This window comes from Pleurodeles waltl, chromosome 3_1, assembly GCF_031143425.1.
Source record: "Pleurodeles waltl isolate 20211129_DDA chromosome 3_1, aPleWal1.hap1.20221129, whole genome shotgun sequence".
NCBI classification, from domain to species: domain Eukaryota; kingdom Metazoa; phylum Chordata; class Amphibia; order Caudata; family Salamandridae; genus Pleurodeles; species Pleurodeles waltl.
The window spans coordinates 418,665,038-418,685,845 of NC_090440.1; the positions used below are offsets into that span (position 1 = coordinate 418,665,038).

A 20,808-nucleotide genomic window follows, 5' to 3' on the forward strand; every position below is an offset into this window, starting at 1 on the left:
CTCTTGACGTCAAACTGGTCTCCTCTGCAGGCTGGCTTTTGAGTCGTTCACACTAGCTTGCTTCAATGCGAGGCCACAGTGAAGTCCTGGAGGTCATGGAGCACCAGAACTTTGAGCAGGACAAGCCTGAAATCCAGGGTGGGTCATAGTTAAAAGGTGGCGGCTTGACTCTCGACGGCGGGTCAGTCAACTTATTGAGCTTTATCACAACAATTCTCCAAATGCTTCTAAACATCTGGATCTTCTTCCAGAAGGACTTTTTGGGGTCTTGATGTGTCCACAACACCATCCAAGGGTCCAGAAGATCTGAGTTGCTCCTTGGTGAATTCAGTTGGGACTACAATGCATTCCCATAATGCACTTGGCCAAATTCTTAAAATTTCACTGGGCTCTGGTCAGCTGATCTCTTCTTGCAAGAGTTGATGCAGAAGAACTCTTGGTAGCTCATTGGTACCTGCTGTTTACTGGGAGTCCACTCCTGAATCCTTTGAAGCAAGGCAATGTCCTCTCTTTGTGAAACCAAGATTGTGCAGCATATGCAGTCCTTATGAGTGAAGTCCTTCTTGGTGCAGACCAGGGGTTCAGCAGGGCAGTCCTTCTTCTCCTTTTTTGTTTCCAAGCGGGGATCTGAGTTGCAGGGCCACTCTCCCATATTTATCTAAGTTTCTGGGCTGGCAAGTGGGGGAGGGGTACTACTGACCCATGGGATACAGGGTGCAAACCGTCTGTGATGACAACCTCCTTAAAGGTGTTGCACATTTTTTGCCCCAGAAAAATTACCACAAACATCCAAAATGGAGAATATTTTTCCTGAAGGGTCAGGTCTGGCTAAGCCCACCAACAGGTGTGGTTAGCTTTCCTCTACACTCCCCTTCCAGCCCCTCTCCTTATTCAATAACAGGGGCTCCCCTCTAGCTGGGGGTGCAGGAAGTGGGGGTCGGTCCGGTTTCTGTCATAACATTCTTTCTTCCTTTGAAGACCAGTTTGGATATCCTGTCCCCTCCCTGTCCTGGTATCTGCAGTCAGCAGGTCTCCTTCCACCAGGTGTCTTCTTTATCTCAGCCCAGGGCACTTCACACCTTATCAGAGTAATTTAACCTGTCCAGGGCTGACCAATCAGAAGAGGCTGCTACAGAGCTGATTTTAGGCAACTTTAGGAAAGAGTACTAAAACTCTTTCCCTATATTAGCTACAGTAATTCCAATCTTGGCACATTGTTACATTTATTTTAACTATTATTTTGATACTTTGAACTATTGTCCTAGTCCATTCCAATCAAACGTTAAACATTATTAAAGTTTAATAAAGCCTTCCCATGTTAGCCTATAGAGCTAATAGTGCTACAATGGAGATAAATTAAATTGTCAGTTTTTCCCTCACCCGGGCATATAAAACATCTTTTATAATGTTCCTGCTTATAATTACAATGCACCTTATGCTTGGGGCCCCTAGGGCAAACCTTTGGGGTGACTTATGCATAAAAACAAGGTATTTTAAGACTTTGGAAGTACTTTTAATTCAACATTCAAATGTGGACATCATTTCATTTTACAAGCAGCCTACAATGCAGGGCTGGTTTTTAAAATGACAGCAGGCACCACAGCAGTGCACATTCAAGTGCATTAAATCTACTGGGCCTCTAAACCTTATTGCCCTACCGTATACAAGGGACTTACAGGTAGGCTGTCAGTACCAATTGTAATTATAGCTAATTACCATATACCTTTTAATCAGAGCCTAAGGCACAATCAGAGTCAGAAAACACCATTGTCAGTCGAAAATGGGGGCACAAAGCTGGGTGGCACTGGAAAAAGCCCTGTTTTCTTACAATATGTTTGCCCTGCAAAACATATGGTGGACTCTCAGAAACTGTACTTCAAGTGGTGGGACGTTGGTCCCAGTACAACTTAGAATTTATTCATTTAAGCTTGCAGACTATTTTAAGATAACAATGTTGCATGTAGCTAAACAAATCAGGTTTGTATCTCAACCCGGTGCTCAGTATGTGCTGTTCATCTTTATCGCTTCGTCATTCAAATCTTCAGAGTGTAGACATGAATTGTATAATGGAGTGTTAAGGCCATTCGAGGTGGGGAAGCGGTGTTGTTAGAAGAATGTTATGTTTATTGTGAGCCTAGGTGGGAAGCGGTTTGACGCCATGTATAATTGGACACAGCACTTAGTGATGTGAATGACAAGGAAATGGGATAGATGTGCAAATGCAGGTTGTGGAGATTATAATTTCCTCTGCAGGTCTCACTTTGTTTTGTGGTTTTCCTTATACTTTTCAATGCACATCCTATGCTAATTGCAGCAATTAGGTCAACTACTATGAGACAGGTAAAGAAAGGAGGGAAGGGAGAGTGCCAAAGATCTACCAGGATGGTCTTCACCACAGTCATTCTCTATGAGACTGTTACATCTGACAACACCAGCATATATAGGGTTCATGAAGCTGTTGGAGGATATTAGAATAAGAATTGTCTGTCCGCAGTTATGCAATAGCTGACATGCAAAATTATGTTAGACCTAAGTCTACGTATTGCATTTCATACAGCCTGTGTCAGCCTTGATGAAGAACAGAAGAATAGTCTAGAAAGACCGGTAGAGAAAGAAAGGCAAATAAGAAACAATTTAAATAGAACACAGGTTATAATAATCTCCAAATGAAAAATCGAAGGGGAGCTTCAGAACTTCATTCCTTTATTCCACATAGCAAAAAATGACACTGGCTAAGGTAATTTTTGGTCCACATCGGATATTGGAACAGGCCTACTCCACAAAGAGTTAACCTGTGAGGTCCTCCATTATTATAAATTCTGTTACCTTATGTGTTTTTTTTAAAAAACACTCTCACCTGCGAAGGTATCCTGGCACCTTAAAAGTCACATAATATCCATCAGTGTACTGGAAAGGCACACTGATGGAGAGACTGATGGAAAGATTGACTGCAAAATAAGGACTGATGGACCACCTCTCCACTGAACAAGCCCCACGTTAAATCTCTATCACTATTTAAGGACTTCTTCCAAATATTCAGAGTGTCATCATTATGAAATATGAAGGGGTGAATCAAATGAACATAAAAATAACTCAATGGTTATCTATGCAATGATTGAAATACTGCTTTTCATGTACACAAGGTACAATTCTTGATATGTCTGTTTTCATTTCTCACAAAGCTGGTTTACTGTGCTTTTCTTAAAAAATGGAATGGGAATGTTAATGGAGAGCGGAAAGCAGAATAAGTAGACGAGTCTGCATGGATGTTAAGACTGGTGAACAGGTGATGTGAGAGAAGAGTGGAAGTAAAGATGGAGAATCAGGCGATATGGAGAGGAAAATTATATAAAAGTGAGGAAGATGGTGAAGTATAATGTAGGAAAATGCCTCTGTTTGCATGATTGTCCCCATTGTTTTTGGACTGATGCTGCTGATTGTTTGACTCTTTGCACTGGGACTCTGCTAACCAGGTGCCACTGCATGTGCTCTGACCCCCTGAATCATGTCATAATACGCTGTACTCCTAACTGGCATATTTAACATACTTATAGGCCCATAGTATATGGTACAAAGTGTACCCAGGGCCTGTAAGTGAATTGTCACTAGAGTACTGCACACTCCTTGTGCCATCCACTACAGTGACAGTTCAAACATCACTACAGGCCTACTGTAGTATGTCTGTGCAGTGTCAAAGCTACAAATTCAAGATCTCTAAAGACCATTTTACCAGGCCTAAACCCTCATTTTTAATATACAAAAGTCACCATTAAGTTGGCCTTAATACCCATAAGACGGAGTTCATTGTGTCTGAAAATACAAGATGTAAATGTTTAATGCTAAATATGTCCTCACAGGTCTCAAAAACTAATTTTACTGTAGCAGAGTCCGCTTTTCCCTGAGAAAGCATGGGCGTGCAATATTACATTTGATAATGTTATCTCCATATAGGAAACAACTGCAAACTTAATTCTTCGTCTTTATAAAATATTTATTACAAGTCCTGGTAAAGTTGGACTTGTAGCAAATATTTTGGGAAAGCTACTTCTAGAAAGTGAACTTTTCCCTGCCTAAAGCTTCTAGAAGCCCATTTGCATGAACGTCCAACTGTCACCCAGGAACTGAATAGCCCCCTTGATGAGGCATGAACTTGCTCCCTGCATTGTGACAAATGCCTTGGGTGTGAAGAGGTGTTCTGTTCCTTTGAAAGGATGAGCACCCTGGCTGTGCCCAAGAACATAGGAAACGTAATTATCTGCAAAGAAGCCTACTCTGTCACAGGGAGTTGGAGATAACACCTCGACCTTCCCCATCCTTTTCCCCTCTAGTCAGTCAGTGTTTTGCTTTTCGCTAATGACCAAGCTGACAAAAATCTCTGGAATGCACTTCTCAATCCAAAGAAGACATTTATTATTTCACCACGAGGTTCCTAAAAGCACACGTTTAAAAATAGTCACAGCAATGAAATGAAAACATACCAAAATGCTTCTCCACTGCAATCTTCATAGCAAATATATTTTTTTATTTGATATTATAGTGCAAAACAAATAATGATTTAAAAATGCCTGCCAGGTCCTTCATCTTTCTCATGCCAGCAAGACGATGACCCCGTTCGACTGCGAAAGAGAAAGAGATCTCTACCCTCACGGGCAAGATATCAAACATCTGACGTCTAGAATCCTGATTGAGGCCACTGAGCCTCTCACTGTCGCACTGGGTCTTTTTATATCTTAAAAAAACAAAATTAGCTTTCTGAAAAAAAAACTTATTTCGCAATTAACCATGCTGGGTAGTTTAGGTATGCTTTGAAAATAACACGTTGGGGTTTGGCCACAATGTCAAGGTGTTAAATAAAAACAAGGCCGTTCCCGGCCATCTGAGTACATCCTTATTACCCAAAGCCGTTAGTGAGAAAAAGCACGAAAACAAGACAGAATGCACAGTTTACAATGTGGAAAATTACGGTCAGCCTTTAACATGGCAGTGTCTAATGCTACAATAAAGTCAATAGGCAGAATGAACCTAAGACTAAACTGAATACAAAATGTAGTCTGTAAATGGTGAACACTGGACAGCTAATCCAGGTGCAAAGTGGTGCAACACAAAGTCAGTGGTCAAAACACACATTTCACTACAGTCAGGCACCAATCCCCATAGGAGAAGAGCTGCCTCAAGAGCTAGTTTTGAGTCACCAGATAGAAGGAGATGCACACCTCTAGGGTGGACACATGAGCTCTGTACAGGGGAAGGAAGGTAATGTCATCTTGATTTTAGGTAGAGACGGCCATTGTGGGATTGTTTTTATAAGACCACACAGAAACTGCTGCAAAAGCGGGTAGGGTTACTCGGGGAACATTTTCCCTATTGGTCAGGAAGGGGCCAGAAGTCACCCTCACCCACAGTATAGTACCAGGAGTAAATAGGGTATCCCTTGGCACCCTCTTCAGAACACTACTGACCTTTGGAAGACAAAAATAGGGACTGCATCCTCTGTGGAGTACTATGATGAGACATTAAAGGCTGGACCTGCTCCCACTTGTAAGTAGACTCCGTCAGATGACTACTTGTTAAGATACAGGGACACAACAAGCTGCTAGAACCCTTTTCCTGAATAACCCACCTGACCAGTTCCAACTTGACCTGCCATGAACCCTGCTGGTGGCAAGCGCTGGAATGAGTATTGTCCCCAAGTGCTGTTCCTCTGGTTTTGGGACCCTTGGCTGTGTCAAAGTGTATTCCTCCTAACATCCTGAAAAATCTAGCGTTTAGAAACATTTCGGCTCCAATGACATCTGGAAGACAGGGATAAACATGCAGAGTCTCTCAGATGATGGGGCTTTGCTTCTGGGGCAATGATTCAGGTTGCCCTCACTTGAAGCTTTTCCACAGCAGCAAACCATTTTCAGAGGAATGTCACAGAAAAGGAAGCTGGTCTCATGGAATACCACTGGCTACAGTGTACAACCTTCAGGCTTGCCCTGCTGGGGCAATCCAAGTGCCAAAAATGTGTCTAAATGTAAACATAGAAATTGTACCTGGCAAAGGCACCAAATGCAGCCAGCTGGTGAGGGACCTTCCGTGGGTAGAAATTTTGAATTTGTCCTGCTCCGATCTAACCTGCCAACAGTCAAAGGTTTATCGGGGTATCACCTAATGAAAATCCAGCCTATTGACCCCTTTTGTGGCTGCAGCCTGCTACCTTGCTCTACTGAGGATTTTTGAATTACATTTCAGAGACGAAGTCCGACGATTAAACTTCTGACCAGGATGAACCTAGTTTCTGTATCTGACCCCGACTCCATTGTGGTCAGCCTTAAATCATGCCTAGGTTAAGGGTAACCACATGACCACCGTTGGCACTTTCAGCTTTTTGGCATTATATTCATTTAACAATTAAAAAAAAATCATGTCTCCAAATCCTCTAGTCTGATTTCTGTTTCTGTTGTCATTGTAATCCATTTTTATAAACTGTAGTGGGAGTTTTCCGGTATTGTGTTTTTTTACTTTTTAACTGTTTTGAATGTTTTCAATGCTTTAAACAAAACCTTAAGTCTGTCTTTCTGTGGCATAGTTACCAAAGGTTCAGCTCAAGAGTAAATTACTGAAAACCTTACTGGAAATAGCAAGAATGTCATTATTACTAGTGTTTGATTAGGATCCAGCCCAACTAATAATCCACTCACTCACTTTTTGGGAGAGTGTTGCAAGGATGGAAATGAAAATGAAGGATGTGCAAGGATCACAGGAAAGTTGAAAAGTGACAGACACAAGCGATACAAGTGACTTGAGAGTGAGGACGGTGATAGTTATCCTATTGGGATCAGTAATGGTAACATATACCCTTCAACAAAATGAGATGGGCTCGCAGGACAACACATCCAAGCAAAAACATAATAAAGTCCCCTCGCCATTAATGCCTGTACTTCTTATACATGATATGATGATATGAGTTCTCCCAGACAGCTAATGCTGTTTTTATTGACACATGAAATCACTCTCCACTACACCACCTCCCTGGATGGCATTTCACCAGCTCCAACAGGCTAGAAAGTAATGTGTCATCACACTTAGTCAGGGAGTGCATCTGTATATTTTTATGCAGATTGCAGCTTCAGATAAGCCTACTTCACATCAAATGTAAAGTAAGTGGTAGGTTTACCAGCTGGCACATGTGACAGCCGCACCAGAAGGAAATACTAAAAATGTCTCACATCCAGCATTTGCTGCCTGTAAATAGACTTAAAAAATATGTCACATTAGTATACTTGAAAAGTTTGCTTTACTTGAATATGGCAACAATTTCAAAAACAATGTTACCCAAAAGATGGCAGTACCTGGATGGACGTATGTTGTAGTTTCTATTATATCTCTCAAGAAAGCTATTTTGTTTTTTGCTTTATCAATATACATGTATTTTAAAGGACCAGATATCTGGTGTGATATATTGTTGTGTGTTGTCAGTTGGATGTTTGTGGAGCCAGGATTGGGATAGAGAAATACCTTTTAAGCATTTTTTATTATATACTAGCTTTAGAAGAGCTGGAGACCTGCCAGGCAGTCATGAACAATACTCAACACTCAGACTAACAGATCAGTGCAACTCCTTGTCCATGATGTGAGTGATACTATCTCAAAGCAATAGTGATGCAAGCTGATCCAAACACACCAATGATTGAAGAAGTCTGACCCAAAGTATATTCTATGAGTTCCGTAAGCAATAAGTGTACAAACAGCTGTGCTGTTAAGCTGGACATTAAAAGGATGTGGTCCAGGAAATTCTTATATGCAATACAAATTTCAATTTAAACTGTTTTGACTATAATTTATCTCTAACAATAAACATCGACATCAACAACATCAACATCATCAAACTGTTTACTGTTTTATGTGGCATATGCTGCCATGGTCATACAACTTGTAGATTTTAAAAGTAAAACCTTTAAGATTTTTACCCAGCACAGAGGTATATGTTCGCTAAACCCCACCTAGATGGATAGAAGGCTGGGTTTGCCCACTGTGAGTGAAACATCAAATCTACAAGGGTTTGCTCTTTATGCACTTAACCCACTTGATCTTTTTCTGTCAGATGCATAGTCGTTTTAAAAGTAACGTTACCATTTCTCTATGGTTTTGGCAACTTATTTATTTAAGTTTATTTTTTTACATATTGTATAAGCAACAACATTCAAAACGTAATGTAATGACTGGAATGGATCAAAAACCTTTGATGTGCAGAAAATATTTATGCGGTTGACTATGGATGCTGTGTGTGTGTGAAATTCAAAGGCACATATTTATAATGTATCTGAAAGTGTTTTCCTATGTGTAAGGACTTCGTATAAAGGGTATTATTATCTAGAATTCCAAAATTTAGCAAACATGTTATAGTATATGCTTTTCGACAAAATTCACTAATGGGAAAGGCACAGTTATAGTTAAAGACATCTTCTCCTTGTTTGTGTAGAAATAGCAATTGTACAAATCGGAAATCTAACCAAGGTAAGGCTTTGAAACTGAGACCATTCCCTTCCTTAAAGTCGCACCCAGTGCAGCACCACTTTCCCTGCGACCCTTAGTGCCCCCTACCACCACCATGTGTGCACCATATGCAATATACAGCGCACCATGGTGTAGGGAAGGAGCGAATAGCGTCATTTTTTGACATTATTGATGTACTCTGCAGGAGTAGCGCCAAACCTTTGGCCCTACTCCTGCAGAGTACATAGGGGCCCATTATACATAATGGAAAATCCCTTTTAACACCTGCTCTGAGCAAGCATTAAAATTGCCACAAAAAAATGGCGCAAGGAAATCTCTTAGATTTCTGTGTGCCATTTGTTCCCCCCCCTAATTGGTGAACGCCCCCCTTTGCACACATTATGCATGGCACAGGCATAATGTGGTGCAAAGGTTTACAAAATTTTCCCCGCCTCATATTTACAAATAAGTATGTTTAATGGCTGCCCATACGTTTAGTATGCAGCAAATGCTTTTGTTATATCTACTTGTTCTGATCACCTCTTTCAATGAGAGAGTACGGTTTACAATTCAGATTGGAGTCAATTCTATTAGTTTATGCGTTGGGTGATAATGGTATGAACACACAAATGGTCACGGTTTAAACATTTTTTTATCATACATATTGGATTGTGAAGCCATCTACTTATCATATGTATGTAGAATACATTTTGGACATTTTATACTTTATATACAAGGATGAGCAAGAGCCCACTACAGAATGAACTTGAGTAGTTTCAAGACTGATACTTCTCTCTCTGTTTTTAGTTATGGCGGAGGTTCCTTCTCCTTTTCTGGCTTGATTAACAGTATCACAAAAAGATTTGCTTCTGAAAAAGAGCTTATGGAGGTAAGCATTTTGTATAGTAACCCTTTTAATAACTGGCAAGATGGCTCAGTAAGGTAAACAATGGACACTGTAACTGTATTTGGTTGTATGTCAGTATACCAATACCAATATTTGTATGTATTCACTGAAAAATACAAATGTTACAGGGACATTATAGTTAGGTTAACCTTTTACCCACACAAAACAATAGAAATTCTGCATCTATGCTTATACTTATAGCTATACTTATTCTGGTCAATCAGTGAAACACATAGAAATGCCCTGAAAAAAACAAAGGTTACAGGGATGTTATAGTTAGGTTCAAGTTTTACCCACACAAAACCATGGAAATTCAGCAGTTATGGTTATTTTTTATAATTATACTAATCTGAAGAAACTATAACTCATGCGGCTAAGTAACTTTAGGCCATGAGTTATAGCTTCTTAACATAAGTATAGGTACAACTATAGCTTATAATATCTATCTATCTATCTATCTATCTATCTATCTATCTATCTATCTATCTATCTATCTATCTATCTAATAATTTAGGTCTTGGAAAACAATACTTAACAATAATTATTGGGGCAATAAAATTCTCTGCTGATGGAGTTCTGACTGCGCATTCTTCTAGTTTTCTGAGAAGTAAATTATTCTTATTCCGTTGCTCCACCAGCAACATGCTACCTCCATGGGATACCGTTCACGCAGCATTGAAGGACTTATTATATATTCACTATAAAAAAAGAAAGGTTATAGGGACGTTATAGTTAGGTTCTGAATTTACTTGCACAAAACCATTGAAATTCAGCAGTTATAGTTAGAGTGATATTAAGTACCTATAACTCGGGCCTTAAGGTAACTATAGCTGCGGCCAGGCCCTGCAACCAAACCCCTATAACCACCCATCCCCTTGCCACACATGGCCTTTGGCCGTGCACGGTGGGAGTTGGCTCCAGGGTTTCACCTACGGCCAGCCCTGCAGCCAACCCCCTATAATCACCCACACCTGCGTCACTGTATGCAGAGAACATTGAAATAACAAACTCTCTCTCTCTTTCTCTCCCATTGCATTATGGGATGGAATACAGAGAGAGAAATACAGAGAGAGGCTTTTTAAGTTTTGATGAATGATATTCTTAGTCTCTGATATTTTCAAACAAATTGAAAAGAAAGATGCATTTGTCAATTAAAAAGAGTTTGATGACCTTTCGCTATGTACCTTAAATATTTGGAGTTGAAAAGAAAGTAACACAGGGAAATGAAAACTAACACACATAGGGCCTGATTACGACTTTGGCGGAGGGGATTACTCCGTCCCAAATGTGACGGATATCCTGCCCGCCGAATTACGAGTCCATTCTATCCTATGGAACTCGTAATACAGCGAGCGGGATATCCGTCACATTTGGAGTAATACCCTCCGCCAAAGTCGTAATTAGGCCCATAGACTAGAACCATCAACCTTCAGTGGGAGAGTTGGAGACCTTAGCCTCTAGACCACAGGTGGCTGCGTACAGTGAAATGCCCAGGCATAGATTTGACACCCAACCCAAAGATTTTGATGGGGAAAAGACCTCAATGTCCCATCACTAGGAATGTTTAAGATTCAAAACGTGAGCAAATAAACAGACATACTACCATGAGATACCAGGATTTGAATAATCAACCTACTGAGCAACAGTCCAAGAGCTTCATCAATAGGCCACAAGGGACTATGTTCTGCTGGGTATCAAAACATAACTATAATATTCAAGCCAAACATCTTACAACTCTGAAGCCTTAAAGGTATTGCATGGATAGCTCATTGCATTAGCAATCTCTCTTTTTCTCTTCCAACCCTTTATGGGATTGAAGTGAGAGAGAGAGTGACAGGACACTGGGGGGATCCTGAAGCCCCCCACGGTCCTAGCCGGCTTCCCATGCCCTGTAGGAGCCAACATTGCACCCACATCAGGGAGCTGCTTTCGGAAAGTGGAGTTATGTTTGCTTTTGCTTGGTGGGAGTTATCAGCTCCCCCCAAGCAAAAGCAAACATCTACCTCCTGAAGGTGGGTGCCTCAGGAGGTAGCAGGAGCTGGCACTGGGAAGTCCTCAGGGCTATCTATGGCTCAATGAGGGGGCTCCCTCCATTGTAGTACTTAGCCCTGGGGAGGTGGTTGTCCCTGGGGTGACGGGGCCGTGATGGACCCCCTACAATAGTTTATTTCAGCCCTGGGGAGGTGGCAGTCCTTGGTACTGTGGGGGGGCACATGCCCCACCTTAAACTGAATGAGTTGCCCTGGGGAGGTGGTGACTTCTGTGTCTGCGGGGGGCCACAAGGGCCCCCACATCAATGTTTTTTTAGCCCCAGGGAGGTGACAGTCTCGAGGGCTGCGAAGGTGGAGGGAGTACGGGTCCTCCCACATTCAGAGAAAATGTTTTGCCCCGAGGAGGTGGCGGCACAGTAGGCCCACCCACAAACACATTTTCCAGTACCTCAGGGTGGTGGTCCCCGGGGATGTGGGGCAGCCATGTGGGCCCTCAGAATTGATTTAATAACTTTTGCCCTGGGGAGGTGGTGATCCCCGGAGTGCAGGGGGGCTGCACAGCTCCCCTACATATTTTTCTCTCAGCCCTGGTGGTCCCCAGGGTTACAATAAGCCCGAGGAGGTGGACCCTATGCACCCCCTTCTTTTTGTAGACCCAATACCACCAGGACCTGGCCCACCCCGGGATCAAACTAAAGGAAGAGTACAGGATACTGTTCTTTTTTTAAACACAAAGTCATAAAAATCTGCTGATCCATACATGGATTTTTCCAAAAATGTTTTTGAAAAATATTTTTAGCCCTGGTGGGTCCTGGGGCACCTCTGCACCAAAGCTAAGGGCTCAGACTGTCTCTTCTCTGGCCCCTTTCCTTTTTATTTATCTTTTTTGGTGGGACTCGGCTGAAATGGATGCCAACACTTCCTTGTTTGGCAGTCAATCACATATCAGCTCGGGAACCATTGGACCTGTGGAGGCTCTGCATCCCTAGATATCTCTATTTTTGAACCTTTAGTATCTTAAAAACTACTGACTGGATTTATACCAAATATCAAAAAGAATGCTTTCTGGACTAAGGGCCAGATGTATCAAGAATGCATTTTGCGAATCAGAAATAGCGATTTTTAAGCAATCGCTATTTCTGAGTCGCAAAATGCAATGTACCAAATTTGAGATTCGGTAATAGCGATTTCTTAAAAATCGCAAATGCTATTACCGAATCGTAAATTGCGATACAGCCCCCATTCGCATCTATGGGCCTTTCAGCCCATATTTGCTAATATTTAGCATGTCCCAAATTGCGAATTCCTAACTGGAATTCGCAATTTTGGGAAATGCAAAGTCCAGGGTGCTGGGGGCCTAAGGCCCCCTCTGCTGCACCCCAAAACATTTTTTAACAACATGTAAGATGCACACATGCCAAAAGGGCATGTGTGCTTTACATGTAAATTTAAAAAATGCATTTTTAAAATTTGCACATGGTTACCACCAAGTTCAACTTGGTGGTAATAGCGATTCCTTAATGCCCAATTTGCATTAAAAAATTGCTTCATACATGTGCTTTAGAAATCGCAAATAAGGATTCCTTATTTGCGATTTCTTATTTAGAGAATCGCAATTTGCGACTCTCTAAACAGGGTGGCAATTTTAAGGAATCGCTATTTTTGCGATTCCTTAAAATTGCATTCAGAATGCCTTTGATACATTCTGAAAGGGCTTTTTGCATTCGCAAACAGGCATTCGCACCGTTTGGGAATGCAAAAAGCTTTGATACATCTGGCCACTAAGAGCTAACTTTCTGCCAAATTTGGTGTTTGGGTTCGGACTGTAGTCATGTTCAAAATCTCTATGCGAAAATGCATGGGGAAAGCGTATTTTGGGACCTCCATTTTTTTTCAGCCCCTTCTTGACTGATCACCCTGAAATTGTCAATACAGCACCTGAACTGACTGAAGTACACGTTTTGAAAATGTAATTAAGATTTGTTAAACAGCCCTAAAGTTACTGGCAAAACAAAAAATGGTCTTCCTATGGAAACTAGGTCCTAATTATGACTACCTACTTGGGACTGCCAGTAGCTTCCATATATATATATATATATATATACACATTCCTCCATAAAGCTCATTGGTTCCAATAAAGAGTGATCTCGAACACGCTCGGGAACTTCAAAGCAGGGTTTTCTTGCAAGTTCATGTCAAATTCACAGGTTTAGGCTTACGCATTTTGGCCGATTTATGCGGCCTTTCTCAAAAACACCATATCTCCACAATCAACTCTCTTATTTGGCAACAGCATCCCACCTCGATGATGATTAGCCTGACTCATGCTTGTCTCATTGCACTCCAGGATCAACCTGGTAATGCATTCAACTAATGCAGACTCAATTCATTACAAATATGCAGTGTACAAGCTACTGCAATGATAAGATTCAGCCTAAATATTACCCCAAAAATATAATTTTGAATTTTGACAATTAATTCACAAAATATGCCACCCCCCTCCTAACAACCCAAGTGGGTAAACATACACAAATTCTCAGCTTCATATAATAATTGCTATGGTCCTAACATATGCTCTGTGGGGGTACATATAATCTTAACACAGAAACTTAATATAAAGCAATTCTGCTGTGCATGGGGGTCGAGCAACCTGTAGAATTTCTTTAACATTATTGAGTACAATAAATTGAAACAAACACTACTAAATTCTGAGGTCTCCCTCAGCCTTCCTATCCCAGGGGGTAAATAAGTCACCCAGGTTGCAAATTATCACAAAGCTTACCTTATGTGAGACTTATATGTTACCAAACATACAGTCTGAACAACTTACTGGTCATCGGAGGGCATTTTATGGCATGTTCCCTGGTTACAGGTGAACATAAAGTTCTTCATCCATGTTCAAATCCCTTGGGCCTTAGTATCTAACATGAGGATGTACCTGGATTCTAATCTCCTCAACTGTTTTTCTCTGTTACCACCTCTTAATCTCTTTGGTACTGCAGTGAGTACAAAATAACTAAAGTTACTCTCTCTCCCATCGTGGCACTCCTCGAAATGATGGGCTACTGGGTAATTCAGATCTCTTACATTGCACAAAAAAGAGATTCTGAAAAAAAGAGGTAAATGCGGGCGGGGAGTTGGGTATGGAAGGTCAGCAGTGGGCAAGCCTTTATTAATGCAAATTGGATGCTCAAAAAATGGCGATGACACAAGATGTGTTCATTCGTATCGTACACGCTTTGCACTCATGACATTTCTTGAACACAGGATTATGAGAAAACCAAGTACTCTCTCTAGCTAACTCTGGACTGCTGACTACAAGGTCTTGCCTCATAGATTTGGCTTTACGAAAAGTGACTAATTGCCTGTCTGGTATGATGTCACTGTTACAAATGGCATCTCTAGTTGGCAGAGGTATACACCCTTGTCCAAGTAGGGACCACAATCCTAGTTAGGGTAAATCACACACAATCCAAATTATCCTGTGCCCACCCTCTAGTTGCTTGGCACTGAGCAGTCAGGCTTAACTTAGAAAGCAATGTGTAAAGTATTTGTGCAATTAATCATGTAATAACACAGTGAAAACACCACAAAAATACACCACACAGGTTTAGAAAAGTATACGATATTTATCTGAGTAAATTAAGATGAAAAACTATCAAGATTTGAGAAGCACAAGTTGAAATATTACTTTTGCAATGATAAGAAGAGTCTTAGGGGCCAGATGTATCAAAGCTTTTTGCATTTGCAAACAGTGCAAATGCCCGTTTGCGAATGCAAAAAGCCATTTCAGAATGTATCAAAGGCATTCTGAAAGCAATTTTAAGGAATCGCTAAAATAGCGATTCCTTAAAATTGCAACCCTGTTTAGAGAGTCGCAAATTGCGACTCTCTAAATAAGAGATCGCAAATAAGGATAAGGAGATATTATCTAGTGCTGCAGATCCTTCAATTTTTTGCGAATATGCATACAAAAAGAAGTGCTGTAATTGGCTGAGCGCAACCTGACTTAAAAGTTGCGGCTGCATTTTATTTCAAGAGAAGGTCTCAACGGGTGAAAGTCCTAATTGAAATTGGCATAAGGTTCAGGGTGAAGGTACCCTGACCCAAGGGGTGTGATATAGGGGCACATTATGGGTTTTAAACAATTTTGCATCACCACGCATGATATTCATGAAAATTCACAAATTTCTGTGAATTTTCATGAATTATTTGCAAAATATTCATGAATGTAAAAATATTTTAAAGAAAAGCCCCAGACTCATTAATGAATTTATTCATTCACTCATACATGCACACAAAGACTGATGCGCCCACTCACACACCCACTCAGACACTCAAGCACCCACTCAGGCCCACTCATAGACTCACACACCTACTTTCAGACCCACTCAGACACTCACGCACCCACTCACAGATCCACTGAGAGAGACAGGTCCTGTGATCAACCTGCGCTGGGAACGACAGAAGGCTGTGTGTGGCGTGGGGTTGGGTGGTTATTAGGGCCTGGCTGCAAGGCAGTGCACGGCAGGTGTTGGAATAATCTGTAGTAATTAAAATTACTTTATGTTACAAAATCATAGAAATTCACTGAAAAGAACAAAGGTTACAGGGACATTATAGTTAGGTTCTTAATCTACTCATACAAAACCATAGAAATTCAGCAGTTATAGTTATAGTTATTTCAAGTAACTAGTCAGCAACATGAGAAGTGGCTGTCAGCAAAATTAGAAAAATGTTGCTGGCATCAAATGCCGGACTTGGGAACATAGTCCCTAGTTTTGAAATTTACAAAGCAAACAAGATGTAAGAGGGCAGGGTAGGGATACCCTGCCCTCCTAGGCCCTTGCGGGTGGACCCAGAAGGGACCCCTCTCTCCCTGGGAGCAAAATGAAAAAAAGGGACAGTCATTTGAGATGTCATCAGTAATGTCATAAATGATGGTGTAGAATATTTTATGGGTGATGTAATACATGAGGTCATAAACAGTGCATGGCGGAAACGCAAGTTATAGCTCTGCAAACTATTACTTGTGAATTTCTGTGTTTTTATTTAGTTCAAAACGTTAATGTTGTCAATAACACATTCACCTAACTATAAAGTTACCTTAACCTTTGTTTTTCTTCAGTGAATAGATGGTGGTCACAACTGGCTAGTTATAGGAAGGATCAGATTTTCATTGTAAATACCTTTTTCGTGCTAATAAGTTTGGTGCCGTTTTACATATTTCTACAACACTTTTCAAAAAAGTTCTACTTTTTAATTAGTTTCCACATAGAAAGATTTGGGGTGTTCTGTCAAGCAGGGGCTGAGAAAAAGGGGGCATCCCAAAACGTTGTTTTTTCATTCACATTTCCAGAGGAATTTTAGAGACAGCTACAGCCCAAACCACAGAACGGATTTACACTAAATTTAGCATATAGCTATGACTTCGTACAGAAAGCTTTGTGTTGTTTGGCGTAAATTCATTCAATAGTTTTTCAGCAAGTAATACTCAAAAACTTTGTATGGCTAGGGATGTGAAGCCTCCACGGATCCAATAGATCTCAACCTGAAATCTGATTTGCTACCCCCACATCAACCAGGAAGTGGTGGCAGCCATCTTAGGACTCAGTCCTGAGTCCTAAAAAATAGCAAAAGAAATAGGAAGCAACGTTTGGATTCCCTGAACCTAGGCTTGGAGGGGCAATGGGGCAAATGTAAATGTTTATTTTTGGGAGGGGGTGTGTGGCCCCATCATGGAGCCTCTGAGAGGTCCTGGAGACCCTATCCTCTGGGGCTGAGGTGAACAAAAAGGGAGAGGGCATGAGGCCCCCCTCCCGGAGTCTTATGTGTCCCGAGGACCCCATCATCACTGCTGAAATGAATTAAAAGGGGAGGTGGCTCCCCTCCTGAACCTAAAAATTCCCCACGACCCCATCACCAGGACTGGGTAATTAAATAAGGGAGGGGCACATGGCCCCCCTCCCAGTGCTTAATTAGGCCCCCAGGATCACATCCCCTATAGTCAAAATGTAAGTAAATATAAGGTAAGACAACAACACATATTGCTACCGCCCCGAGAGAACAAGCAGAAAACAGCTGCTATCTGCCGGCTCCTGCTCCAGGCGGTAAGCCAACTGGGGCCATGGGGGTCCTGGGCCTCCCCCTGCAACCCTCATGGTGGTGGTTGGCAGGAGATGCTCATTTGTTATTCACTGTTCCAGCAAGTGCCTTTTAATGCCCTGCCAGGGCTTTTGAGTCATATTTTTAAGATCCTCATAATGCCCCTAGGTGCGCCACCATGACATTTTTATTAATGTTCTGGAGAGCTCCAAGGAGATTCCTCATTTAACGCCCATTAATCTTTATGTGAATTCAGATTTCAGGCCACATGGTCTTTCTGTGATTTGTTCATGTGACACCTTCAAGTCTGGCAACATCCTCAAATTGTATGAGGAAGGCCTCAAAGTTGGATAGCTTTTGGTCATAGTACTAGAATCTAGGAACAAAATGGTTTTAAAAATTATAGTGTTAAACTCTTTGATTTTTTCTCTCAAATGCAATTTATTCCCAGGCCTCTAACTTATTTTAGGATTTCCCAGTGGAAATCAGTGCTCTTTGTAAAAGTCACTAGTCAAAAGGGTTGGAGTTTAGAGCCTGATTTACAGTTTGGCAGACGGGTACTCCATTACAACTGTGAACGATATCCTGTAGACCTTAATACAAGTGTATTACAACTTAATACACGTGTAATAAGGCAGATGGGATAGCCATCACATGTGTGATGCAGTAACCTCTCCGTCATACTCTCAGTCAGGCCCCATGTCTTCCTGCAGAGTATCACTTTACAATGCACAGTGCCCTATGAACATGGTAGTTGAGTAGCACTTAAAATAAATAAATGTTCAATAAAAGCAATGATCAGTTCACAGGACTGAACTAACTAATATAAAAACAGTATACGTGAAAAAATATGGGCACACTTCTACTCTTCTTCTTCTTTTGCAGCTGGAGCAATTCAAGAAGGACAATGAGAATATCGGGTTTGGTTCTGGCACCCGTGCCTTGGAGCAGGCCCTGGAGAAGACCAAGGCAAACATCAAATGGGTGAAGGAGAACGGCGAGCCTGTGCGGCAGTGGTTCGACAGGGAAGCACCAAGCACACCTTAAACAAACTCAGAAATATCCTACAGTTTTCAAAGATGCTTTGAAGGGCCGTAGAAGTCAAGTCGCTTATTGACAAATGCCATTGTCTTTTACAAAAATCACTTTAATGCGACCGAGATTATGCAAACTGAGCAATGATAGATAACATGACCGAAGCCATTTATTCTCCACTTCATACACGTTGATGTGAAATGTTTGCATTTGGAATACTGGTGTACATGAAATCGTTTTCTTTGAGCACTGACAAGTATTTTGCTAATACAAATACTAATTGCAGTGCACATTTTACTAAAAACTAAGAGGCTGGTGGAATAAGGTCCATTTCTGGCAGCTTAAATGTCTACCATGCCCTGATAAACACCATGGCCATCACCACTGTATTTCTACCATAAAATGGCTAACATGGGCACTTGGACACCAAGACTGTTTGCGTTAGAGGCATCGGGCAGTGAGCATGAGAACCACAGGGTTTAACTTAGACTCATGCATATCTATATCTCACTGATAAGGCCATAAGATAATAAACACAAAATCAAACATATCAACTAAAACATGTCCTATAACCGTCACGTGCAGTGATTGCGAACTTAAACCAATCAAACCGTAAAAAGAGAAATTGGTCTCTGGCCTCCAAAGAAGAAACAGTTGAGTCATTTTAAAGGCCATTAACCACATTGTGATTGTTGTCGCTTGATAGTTCAGGTTTCCACATTTCCGGCATTAACTCTGCTTCAGTTCAATAAAGGGTTGTGTCTCTTGCATGCATGCAGCAGTCGGTTGACAGTGTCTTGGGTGCACTTACTTGTCAGGTCTCTGAGAAGATGCCAGTTTCTGTATTTCCATATTTATTAAGGGACTACTTTCACCACCACATCTGTGTACACAACACAATGCATAACACTGGTTTAGGTACCTTCCATGGTTAGTATCGTGCCAAGAAAAGGCCAACGGGAAACCCCAATTCAGCTGAAAAACAAGGGTGGAGTTTGGATTACTTTATGTTTGCCTCTCAGTTTCGAATTGCATCCCGTTCTCTTCTGGCACTATGGAATTTGACATCTCAGATGGAAAGTTGGCACGTGTCTGTATATATTTCAATTGTAGAAAATAGAACTGTAAATAAAAAAAATGTTAATTTGTAATTGTTTAAGTAATAGTTAAAGGAGAAATAATTAACTCGTTCATTGTATATTTTGTAAATTAGAATATGAAGAATTTCAAAATGAAATAAAGACCTATCGGTGAAAAGTAATTTATTTTCCCATGTACACTTAGATGAGGGAACATGCACGTGTTTTCTTTTACACCCCTTCTTTTTATCTCCCACGGCCATGAGACCCTTTGATAGGCTTGCACGAACAGCAACATTGCTGCAATAAGGCCTATGATAACGCTTCAGTTTCAGCCAAGTGGGGTATTTATTTAATTTTATGCATTTATTTAATTCTGTATTTATTCATAGTGGTTTATAGGGCACTAATCTTGCTACTTGTAAACATAGCAGTATTCGTTAGCTAGCACTTTGTATTATCTAATCAGTAAGCTTTACACGTTAGAGTTCAGGTAAACATTGCTCTACTTGCCAACATTTGGTGACCAAAATAGGTTGGGCTTTATCGAGTTTCAGGAATTGTAATTATCTGTGGTATACTTTGTGAAATTAGACTGCCCAGCTGCAAACTGCAAGGCACTTATGGTTTATCTTGCCCCGTTTTTACTCAGATAGCATTTTTTTAATGGGAACATCAGGAACTACCTCTGCAACTTCCTGCTTGCTCCTCTCAGCTACATTAAGAGATATTGTAGGATATCTGATGCATTTAGCCCTATAGGAGAATTCCTGTCCTCACTTCACAAACATAAAAGGGCACTGTAGCTAGAGGACAAATGCAATACTGGCTTCTGTGGTAGGTCAGATGGCTAAATCCGAGGAATCGGAATGCCACAAAAGCAATAGCATATTGCCCAAATCAGTAGGGTTGGCAAGTATGCAGCCTTGAGGAGGGACCACTACAGTGATCGCCAGGAAAGGGGATTGATGTCGGACGGTTAGCTACTTATTAGTAGAGATGTAGGTGGTCGAAAAAGAGTTGCAAGTAGTTTGAGTTTTGGCAGGGTTCGAGATAAAACTTGTATTTGGCATTTTTCCACTTCTGTTAGTCAGACACATAGATCAGCAGCTAGCCAGTGTCTATTGGGAGCAGCCAAGGGTAGCGTGACTACCACATGAATTTCTTTGGGACTTTCAATCAATCGATCAGGGAATTTGTAAAGCGCACTACT

The 20,808-nt window shown here is 41.1% G+C and overlaps 1 protein-coding gene across 2 annotated transcripts in view; it reads left to right on the forward strand.

Moving 5' to 3' along the window:
• LOC138284179 (aminopeptidase Ey-like) overlaps positions 1 to 19,777 on the forward strand; it is a 219,394-nt gene extending 199,617 nt beyond the window's left edge. For both annotated transcript variants that reach the window (XM_069222676.1, XM_069222677.1), the window contains exons 19-20: positions 9,286 to 9,367; positions 18,367 to 19,777. In XM_069222676.1, coding sequence (XP_069078777.1) covers positions 9,286 to 9,367; positions 18,367 to 18,528 — 244 coding nt within the window. In that variant the 3' untranslated portion in view covers positions 18,529 to 19,777. The remainder of the gene's footprint in view (positions 1 to 9,285; positions 9,368 to 18,366) is intronic.
• The last annotated feature ends 1,031 nt before the right edge of the window (positions 19,778 to 20,808 follow it).